Here is an 11,591-nt window from a genome sequence, read left to right on the forward strand (position 1 = left end):
GATTCTCTTATCTGCAATATGCGGATGATATGCCTATCTTCTGTGAAGCAGATGAGGTGCAAGTGAGAAATATTGCAAGATTTTTAGATTGCTGCTAGGTGGCTTTGGGATTGAGGGTCAATTTCCATAAGACTTCAATGATAGGTATTAATTTCCCTCCTGCTTTGAGTCAAACTTTGGCAAATCTGTTAGGTTGCTTGGTTGGCTCCTTCTTTTTTACTTACCTGGGGATGCCACTTTTAGATACAAGGTATTCTATAGTTGTTTGGTATAAGGTGTTAGAAAGAGTCCAAATGAAACTGGATCTTTGGAAGCCAAATACTTGTCCAAGTGTGGTACGGTTACATTGCTTAGGTCCTGCTTAGCTAATCTACCAATTTATTTGATGTCTTTTATTCAAATAACTGATTCAATAAAGAAAAAAATGGAAAGGATGATGCATAATTTTATGTGGGGGTATTTTGGAGAAGAAAGAAAACTTCACTTACGTAGATGGTATCATGTTTGTAACCCTAAGAGTGAAGGAGATCTTGGCAATAGGAAGATCAAACATATGAATGAGAAATTTCTATGCAAATAGTGGTAGAGGAGTTTTCAGTATACAGATCAGCTTCGGTATCAAGTCTTGCCGTCAAATTATGGCCTTGATAGGCAGGGGATGTGGATAAGAGGGGGTAGAAATAGAGATTTTTCTTCTACGTGGAAGTCCATTTACAAGTGCAGGCCGATGATTGCTGAATATTTCCAATGGAATGTTAGGTGTGGTGATAATATATCTTTCTGGTATCATAGGTGGATAGGTGATGCCCCTCTTAAACTTACTTTTCCGGAACTTTTTGCTAAGGTTTCACAACCGAATGCTAAGGTTTCTGATATGGTTGAAGTGAGAGGTAATTGTGTTGCTTGGAATATTAATTTCTCGTACAATAGGCTGAGTGAAGAAAATTATCTTCAATGGAGTGAATTGTTGGGAATCTTGGATAGGATTTATATTTCTCAGAGGACAATGGATGAATTTATGTGGGAAGTTGAAAGTGATGGTATATTCTCGGTCAAGTCTTGTTCTAGGCTATCCTTTCATGATAGGTGGAGATGGTCTTTACCTGCTGCTGCCAAAGTATGGAAATGATATGTTCCTCATAAAGTGTAGGTGTTTTTATGGTTAGCTATCCAAAACAAGATTTTGATTGTGGATAACTTGATTAAGAGGGGTAAAATTTTACCTAATATATGTTTGATGTGTAAAGCAGATGAGGAATCTGGCGAGCGCCTTCTCATCCACTGCTCCTTTGCTTCTAGAATTTAGTATTTGATGTTTGGGCTACTTCGGGTTCATGCTTCTTCGCCCCAATCTGTGATGGGTTTAGTGTCCCAGTTAGCCTTTCAACATTACCTTCCCCAATCTGTGATGGGTTTATTGTCCTAGTTAGCCTTTCAACATTTACCTTCCGTGGGTATTTTGGTGTGGCAAATAGAAAGAGGGGCTTCTATTTGGGAACTTTTGAAGGAAAGAAATAGAAGGACATTTTGAAGGGGACAGTTTACCTTTTGATAGATTGCTTATTAAAATCAAATTGACTACTTGGTTTTAGTTTACGGTCACTAAAGAAGGTTGAAGGATTTCACAACCAGATGTTATGATTTGACGATTCTGAATAAAAGATGATTGAGTATTTGAGATAAGAAATGGTAAAACAAACGTCAATCTTTCATCCGAAACTTTTACAATAATCTTATAAAGGCTGGTTAGAAGACTGATGGGTCTAATATCTGAACTCTGAAATCATTGATTTTTTAGGAATAAGAGCTATATAAGTGACGTTAACCCCTTTGAAAATTTCATCCCTAGTCATAAAGCCTCTAACTATCTCTAATAATTCTGATTTAATGAAAAAAAACCATATGGGCTTGGAGCTTTATCACGAGGTAATACAAAAATAGCCCCCTTTAGCTCTTCTATCGAAATATCGCACTCCAAGTTTGAACTCATCTCTGTTGACAAAACTTTAAAAGGTACCCTTTCCAACTTTGGTGTGAATTTCACCTCCGAGGAAAAGGCCTTCTTGAAGTAATCAATAATTGCCCCTTCCATAGCATTACTATCTTCTACTTCAATACCAAGTATAGACAAGCCCAAAATGTCATTTTGCCTTCTTCTTGCACTCACAATGGAGTGAAAGAATTTGATATTCGGATCTCTCTCTTTTAACCACTTTGTTTTTTATTTTTTCTTTTGTAAGTCTGAAGAGAAAAGAATAGTGATAAATTTAAAAGTTACTCCCAAATTATTTTATCATACATGCAGAGATATATGTGAAGGTTGTTTAGAAAATTTAGAGTTTTAAAATGTTTTAGAGAGAAGTAACTTCTGAATGAGACCTACATGCCCGAGTTTGGCTTTGGTAGCCATCGTTGGTGTCGGAGTTTGATTTTACTTTCAATTTAGTTTACGGAAATTAGCATTAATTATGCCGTTGTCAATCTCCACAATCCAAAAACATTATTATTGAAGGAAAAAGTTAATGTAAGAGGTGTATTTTATACGATTAAAGTAAGGTGCACCTTAAAAGGTTGTTTAGAAGCTGAAAAGCTCTCAAACTAATCATCACAACCTCGAGAGTTAGGATATAATAAAGAAAAAGATTTCAAATCATAAAAATGGTGCATCTTTGTAATGCATTATTTGGACCGTCTATTTTCAAAATTTTCAAGTGCTTTAACATCCGCTTGATCCCCATCAGTTTTTGCACTTTGAATTTCACAATTAGGGGTAAAAAGATATTTTCAAACTATCGTTTCCAGCACTAAAATTACATCTTTCGACAATATTGGGAGATGCATCTTACTTTGATTGTTTAAGGTTGACTCTTTATACAAACCTCACCGATTGTTAAAACTATGCAGTCATGCTGCTTCCAAAAATTCTCGTAAGTTCCAAAATTTAAAAATGCTTACAACTTCCAATTTACCCGTTGTATCATCGAGAACAAATGACCATTCTATTCTTATTTTGTGACACTGATAAGAAAAATGATAAGAATGAGATTATTCCCATTTTCTTGCCATACGAAAGCAAGTGTTAAGCTTGAATCCAAGAACCCCTGCACAATTTTGAAGCATGGTTGCAAGATGGTTAGTGGGGTACGATGGAGGATAGTAGAGGTCCTTCACATAGTCAGGATGGTGGAGAGGCGTGTGGTTGAACCATGTGAACTTAGCTCCATTGAGCAACAGATCACCGTGGGATTCGATAGTTGCTGTTCTATCACCATTGAAACCTCTGAACCATGGGGTCACCTCCTTGGGTGTCTGGGGTTCGAAGACGTTGCTCTCACAATAAATTTGAGCATTCACCCTCCCGCCCAAGGCATAAAATCCCCAATTCTTGTAGTAATTGTTAACAACATGGCAATAGCCCCACCTGCAAGGACCATGCAACATAGGGCCATGAATAAAGGCATTTTGGACAAATGGTATTTTAGGCATTTAAAAAATTTGGAATTGTAAAATTTACATGTGTGTAGGGGAGATAAATGGACAGATTGAGGGTATGTTTGAATGTATTCATTATCACTAGTACATCACCACTTTAATAAACTTAAATCTAGTACGTTATTTGCAGGTGTCCCCATAAAATTATTTGAGATAAAGTTTATCTGTGGGAAAATCGGGCGATCTAATCGCTAACTGCTCAGTTAGATCGGTACCAGCTAGTTTTGGTGATCTTTCGGTATTTAAAAGAAAATATTAAAAATTATCTAGGTAATTAATACTCATTTTAATTTAAAAATCCATTTGTTAAAATCCATTTTTTTCAATAATTTTCAATTTTATTTGAATGTGTTTTGTTTTAATCAGTCGATTGAATTGGCCAGTTTACCAATTAGGCTTGGCCAGTTTACCAATTAGGCTGGTTAAACTGCTTTCGGGCCCACGTCAAATTAACTGTTTTGGTTCGATTTTGTGAACATTGAGATAAAGGGCCCATATCCAGTTAACCGTTCTTGTCCAATTTTGCAAACACTGAGATAAACTTTGTTGTTTTAGATACTTTTATATTATAAAACCACTTAGTGTAAGGAGGTCATAATCACTTTTAGCCATCGCATGTGAAACCTGATAGCTTGGTTGTGTCGCACTGTTTGAGAAATTTCATTTTGAGTTTTGTACCCAATCAATCACATACCCGTAGCCATCTAATTTCATACATAATGATCAATAGTGATTGTGATGTCCTTGTTCTAAAAGTAAACCATCTTTTTTGTTTTTGGGAATGGCTTGGGGCTTGGGCGGTAGTATTGCCGAGCCCATGGTGAGGTCTTTGATTTCATTCTCACCAAAAGGAGGTCTTTGATTCCATTTTTATCAAAAGATAGGGCCCAAATCCCCACTGACTTACCACTTTGATAATGGGGCTAGGATCGTGGTGGTAGCACTACTTGTATCCCAATTAAGGTCTAAACTTCCATTCTCACTTACCGCATTTAAAAACTACTAATAATTTCAAGAAATGGGTAGGGGTTTGTCATCCCCAAAAAAAAAAAGTAAATCTTATTTTCTATTTATTTTAGATATAAGTAATTTTTATAACTTTGTTTGACTTTATTCAAAAATAATTTGCTGAAAATCACATGTTTATGCAAGAAATAACAAATCATATTTGACAATTATAGAAAAATATAATACTCAAGTAATATTACATATAATACAAGACATGTACCAAAAAATTAAAAAAGTATTACTATACAGTATATATTAATTTCATATAAAATCATGTGCCTGGTAAGACTAACTATCATCCAAACAGCCCTAGAGGTACAGTAAGTCACCGCATCAAACCGCATCAGACCTTGTGGTAGTTCTGCGATTGCGCATATTTTCACGTTTTTGGAAAGATCGTATTCTTCTCATTTTGAAGATCCTGGTTGGGTGAAGTCATTTTTATGTATATTTTTTTGTAACTTGTAAATTTGTAGCGTTGCCTATTAATATCATTTTTCCCTACTATTATCTTCTAATAATTACTACTAAAACCTAGATATATTGCTACAATAAACCGATGATCCGTTCAATATATATATATATATATATATATATATATATATATGGCAAGCTTTATGTGCTTCCGTTACAGCATAAAACTTATATACTACCCCTTATCCAACTATCCTTTCTGAATGGAGGGCTAAGATTGCCCCAATCACAATGTCACATTTCTATACTAATTTATTTTAAATTTTTTCTATAAACTATTTTGACAGCAAATTTTTGGACGTCCAATCCTGTATTAAACTCGTACTGGCGAAAAATATGAAAACAATAAGTTTCAAGGGGTATTTTGGCCATTATATTTTAAATAAAAATTATTTTTAATATTTTTATAGGTGCACCCCAATGAGAAGATGGCATGTACCAAATTTCATATTCATACAATTTGTATAAAAAACTAAAAATAAAATACTTTGAGACATTAGATCTAAGATCAAACGGTGAGTGACTCTGTTGATCAAAATTGGACGGTTGGATGGTAGGGGAAGCATAGATCTTCTATTTTGTAGGAAAAATATAGAAACATTTCCCATATATATATATATATATATATATATATATATATATATATATATATATATCGAATTTTGTTTTTGAATTTTGCCTTTAGTAAAATAGATAGAACTACCCAATTTGAAATCTAACAGACAAGAGTGATTCTAACCTACTTGTATTAAAAGTAAACCTTGTATTAAAAATAAATGGTTTCCTTGTATACTTTTCCTTATATTAAAATTATCGTATTGCTTTTTAATGAACCTCAATTGTCTCTCTCTTTTTATATGAAATATATCACCTCGAAAGAATAGCTAAAATATAAAAAATGAGAGTATTTTTCTAATTGTTAATATAATATAGCGAGCTTTTCTGAAACAAAAGTTAAAAATCTGGTAAAAAATTACCTCCCTTGTCTAGAGAGTTGTCTAGAGAGAGAGAGAGAGAGAGAGAGGGATTTGAGTTCACATACCTACAATGCGGCACCCTTTGTTTGGAGGAAACAAAGAAGTTTCTGTACACCGTAACCCTCGTATTTTTATCAACAGTATCACCATCGGACGCACCAAGTAACATATTAAAGTTGTGGTTTCTCAAATGACAATTAGATATGGTCACATCAATGGAGCCTTGAACAACCGATATCAACCCCTCCTCCGACTCCCCAGACGTAACATGGTCAATCCAAACCATGCTCGTCGACCCATCAAAAACATGAACACTATCATACTTAGGCACCCCGCTAATCTCAAAATTATGCAAAATAACGCTCCTAACCCTCTCGAGAACCGCCGGCTGTCCGATTATCCTCAGGCTCACACCTTGACCGTCGATTGTGGTGTTAGAGTGGACCCAAAGTTGATAACTGACCTTAATTTCCATGTCTTTGGAGAAACGAACCCAAACGCCAAGTGGGTTGGTGAGAGCTTGGTTAAGGGCATGGCGGAGGGTCCCTGGAGTGGGATTAGGGTAAGAGTCAGAAGGGCTGGTGACCGTGTAAATGGGGGCAGCACGGCCGCCTGTGAGGCCGTCGGCTGCGAATCCGATGGCACAGTCGGGGAGGAGTTTGCCAGCACCGCAGCTGTTGTATTGGCAGAGGGTGCCATCGGCCTGGCAGCTTGCAGCGTGGGATGGTGGAGAGAGAAGGGTGGTTAAGAGGGAGGGAGGAGGAGGACCGACGCCCTGGCTTCTTTGGCTTTAGGGGTTGGGGGTCATTTTGGGGGAGAGAATGAGAGAGAGTTCATGGATAAATAGTAAGGGGTGAAATGAAACGATTGAGAGATTGATGATGATGGATGAAATAGTAAGTTGTGATCTGATGGATAAATTAGTAAGGGGTTAAACATAGAGACAGGGGCATGCGAGGGGTCAGGGAACTGAGCATTGCATTTTGGAAAGGGAGGACCATTTATGGAGAGAGAGAGAGAGAGATTAAGGAAGTACGTTTTGGAAGGTAGAGAGATTATGTAGAATGGCATATAGGGAAGGAAGTACGTTTCGGAAGGTAGAGAGATTTAAGTAGAATGGCATATTGGGAATGAAGTACGTTTTGGAAGGTAGAGAGATTAACTAGAATGGTATATTGGGAAGGAAGTACGTTTTGGAAGGTTGGCGTAGGGTAAGGAGTGGGTTATTATTATTGGGTGCGGTTTTTATAGGGCTGAGCAATCCAATTAAATCGAATTTTCAAATTTTATTATAACATCTAGTTTTGATATAAACTCTTTTTAGGATTATCTCAAGGGAAAAGTTTGTATAAGGTTGCAACCTGCAAATGTAGAAGTACAAATGCACCTCAAAAATCCATTGGTGAAGGTTGTTTTAATGTTGAAATACCCTCTAATTGATCATCTCGACATCGAGATGTATGAATGTGTAAAAAGAAAGATTTTGAGTCTAGACCGTCCAATTTCAAGATTTTCACATGTTTACAGATCTACATGATTTTAACTATTTTTGGAATTTAAAATTTTATAATTAGATATGAAAATACATGTTTAGATAATACTAAAAACATTTTACACTAAAACTACATGTTATAATAAAATTTGGAGGTGTGTCCTAATTGGATTGTTTAAGGTTGCAACCTTATTGAAACCACACCCTTATCTGAAAATCTACTTTCATTTCTAAATATAAAATTTTGAACTTCAAACGTGGTTAAAATCAAGTAGATCTATAAACATATGAAAATCTTGAAAATGGATGGTTGAGATAATGTATTACAAGATGTACTATTTTAGGAACTCAAAATCTTTTTTTTTTTTTGTTTTGTTATTATATTCGTACATCACGATCAAGATGATCAATTAGAGGGTTTTTCAATATTAAAACAACTTTTTCCAATAAATTTTTTAGGGGCATCTTTAGTTCTACCTTTATATAATTTTTTCATTATTATTTGCTTTAAATTGAAGGTGTGCAAGCTTTATTACTTTTTTTTGTCCGGTCTAAGGATATGGGTTTGAAGAATTGTGAATCCGGGATACTCCTGGACTGAATAACATCAAGGCTCCCATGGGGAGCACAAAAGATGGAAAGATTTTGGATCTGGGTCTGGGTTAAGCTAAGATCAAGTCATGGGGGTTTGGGTTGGGGTTGACCTAAATACAACCCGATCCCTTAACATCCCTAGGATAAGGGATCCGAGTTTCTTCTTAAAAAATTGCTTATCTATATCCGAACTAGATAACCAGAATTGGGTTTTATTATTTTATTAGGGATGATTCACTATGAGACTATTTATCTTTGTTACAAGGAAGTCACATTTACTTCTAGTGATTAAAAGCAAAATTAGATGGCTTGGGGGTGTATCACCAAGTTCAAAAAAAAATTTATCTTTTATTTATGTTTAACTTTGAGTCTACTCAATCACAATCTCACAACCACCCGATTTGAAATCTGATGGACAAGAGTGTTAGTGACCTCCTTGTACTAAAAGTAAATATCCTTTTTCTATACTTTTTATTGTTATTATCTCTTTATCATTTTGTTATTGGAAACGTTCTTTATGCATCGAGGGACGCTTTGCATCCCCTAAGGCACATCTTAAATATGGATGTTAAGTTGCGGTCCCGTTGAAAAGGATAAAATCAGTTGTCTACATATTTTCATAAAAAGTTATTATTTTTAATTTTTAAAATTTATATTTCTTACGTATTCATGATCTCCATGTTACAAATCATAAACTACAAGATTAGGTCAAAAACTATCTCAAAAATGGATTTTGAAGAAGGCACGCATGTACATTGAGTTCTAGGATGTATAGAACTGTTGAGACGTGATGCGCAATGACTGCTATTTTGGCACGCTCTCTTTCTTGAGGGCTATTTTCGTCATGCAAAAATGACTTTTTATGGAGGCCTATAAGAGTACATTTCTATAAAAAAAAAAAAAAGAAAAAAAGGAAAAAAGAGTGCATTTGTAGAGAAAAAATATAAGAAAATGTGCAGAAAACTTTTAGAAGGTAGAGATTGGGGGTTTTTACATAAAGGAAAGGTTTTTATGCTTCCCCTAAAACTCCCCGATCATCCAGCCGTCGAATTTTGATCAAGAGAGCCACTCACTATTTGATCTTAGATCCGACGTCTTAAAATATTTTATTTTTAGTTTTTTTTATACGAATAGTATGAATATGAAATTTGGTAAATGTTATCTTCTCATTTGGGTGCACCTATAAAAAAATATTAAAAATAATTTTTCGATAAATTATTATAATGACCAAAATACCCCTTGAATTTTTTAGGGTATTTTGGTCATTTTATTTTATTGAAAATATTGTTTTTATATATTTTGCTAGTACGAGTTTAATAGAAGAATGGACATCCAAATTTTGGTATCCAAATAGTTTATATAAAAACTATTAAAAATAAAATAGTGTAGAGACGTGACATTGTGATTGGGACAATCTTAGCCCTCCATTCAAAATGGACGGTTGCGAAAGGGGGAGAATAAAACTTCTATATTGTAGAGGAAGCATAGAAAGCTTGCCCTTTACACAAACCCTAGCATTCTTGTGCTCTAGTATTGGGCATATTTATCGACATTTCTTTGCAATGAACGAATGGTTGATGATATTAAAGAATGAGTCGATTGATGTTTATGTTGTAAGAAAAGTCAATTTGAGCTTTTTCTACTATTGTGTGAGGTAATAATTTCTACAAGACCCACAAACTTATAAATGTATTTTATTTATAGTGAATGCATCATTGCCCCTTGCCAATGGATATAGCATATTTTGAGTGAACCATATAAATTGTTGTGTGTCTTCTTACTTTTGATTGTGTTGTTCTTTGGTGAATTTCCATTTTACATGTTTCTGTTGTTTTTATATTTTGTCAAATATATTGCACATATTATTGTTTTTGGGCATTTTATATTGGTGTTAGATTTGTTATTGTAGGGAGCACACCACATGAAGTAGGGATTTGAATTATCCCAATTTGGAAACAAGTGGTATCAGAGCTCAAAGAAGTGGTGCGGTAATTTGGCAAAAATGGCATCTCACAAGTTTGAGGTAGAGCTCTAACAGGAAAGATGATTTTGATATTTAAAAATTAAAAAAACAAGATTTATTGGTACATCTAGGGTAATAGAAGGCATTACATGGAAAAGATGAGAAACTAGTAAATATAACTAATGATGATTGGGAGGAACTCGATATAAAGGCACGCACCTCCGTTCACTTGTGTTTGGCGAACGAAATGTTGTTTAATATTGTTGGGGAAAAAATGATAAAGGATTTCTGGGAAAAATTAGAAAGTTTGTATCAAACAAATTCTCTCACAAACCAAATTTTCTTAAAAAGAAAATTGTATTCTTTGAGGGTAAATGATGGTGTAAATGTGCCAGAGCACTTGAATATTTAATATCATTTGTCATCTTGAAAGTATTAAAGTGAGAATGGAGTGTGAAGATAAGGTGGTTACCTTACTTTGCACATTGGTGGAATCCTATGATAACCTTATTACTACATTGAGTTGTAGTAAATAAGATTCTCTTGATTTGAGCTCCGTTTATAGTGCTCTCCTTGTCGATGAACTCCGAAAGAAGGCTATGGGTAGTTTGGTAGAATCAAATATAGAAGCACGGGGTGGCGAGGCGATTTATCAAGGAGTCATTCAATAAACAATTCCAAATTTCCATCAAAATCAAATGGGCCTAATAACGAGAAAGTGTGTTGGTTTTGTGGGTAATGAATAGCTGTTTTAAAAGATAAGAGGTGAATTCTTCTAAAGATCCTAATGTGGGAGGTGAAAGACAAAGTGAATATAAGAATGAAACAAACCAAATTAAAGAGTCAACATGTGGATTCATTGAATTTGAAGTGCTAATGTTAGCCGACAATTCTATGTTCCATCAAAATTGGAATGTTGATAGTGGAGCTACCATCACATGTGCCCACATAGATCACGGTTTGACTCGTATGAATTATGTGAAGGAGGATTTGAATCCTTTGGTAATAACTAAACTAGCAAAGTGGTTGGAATAGGTTTGGTTTGTCTACGAATATTTGTTATGATCATTCAAAAAAATAAGGATGTTAGGCATGTGTCGGAACTAAAAAAGAGCTTGATTTTTCCCTCATCTATATATTCGGAAGATTATAACTTTCGTTAAGGTAGAGTGATCAAAGTATCAAAAGGGTGCTTCGAGTTGAAATCTTGTATATGTTGATGGGAAGCATAATAATAAGTGATGAGGTGAATTTGGTAGATGAAGGAGAGGAAGTTTCATTTCGCTTATGGCATAGAAGATTATGACATATAAGTGATAAGGGTATGAAAGTCTTAATGAAGAGGAACCTTATTCCTATACTTAAGTTTGATGGATTGGAATTTTGTATACATTATATCTATGGGAAACAAAATAGACAACATTTCAAAGCCAAGAAAGATACAAGTAAGTGCAAACTTGATTATATTCACTCGAACGTATGGGGCCCTTCACCGACTACATCATATAGAGGTGCAATGTATTATGTTTCCTTTATTGATTACTTCTAAAGAAGGGAACGGATCAAAACTCTCAAGTCCAAAAGTGATGTG

The 11,591-nt window shown here is 34.8% G+C and overlaps 1 protein-coding gene across 1 annotated transcript; it reads right to left on the reverse strand.

The window, feature by feature from the left end:
- Positions 1-2,828: 2,828 nt before the first annotated feature.
- LOC18432111 (putative pectate lyase 21) lies at positions 2,829-6,741 on the reverse strand (the record flags this gene model as incomplete). Its single annotated transcript, XM_006842223.4, has 2 exons — positions 2,829-3,421; positions 6,017-6,741. Coding segments are annotated over 2 exons (1,101 nt in total), but the record flags the coding sequence as incomplete, so codon positions are not given.
- Positions 6,742-11,591: the final 4,850 nt, after the last annotated feature.

Source organism: Amborella trichopoda, chromosome 13, assembly GCF_054954075.1.
Source record: "Amborella trichopoda isolate Santa Cruz 75 chromosome 13, AtrichopodaSantaCruz75HAP2 v2.0, whole genome shotgun sequence".
NCBI lineage: Eukaryota > Viridiplantae > Streptophyta > Magnoliopsida > Amborellales > Amborellaceae > Amborella > Amborella trichopoda.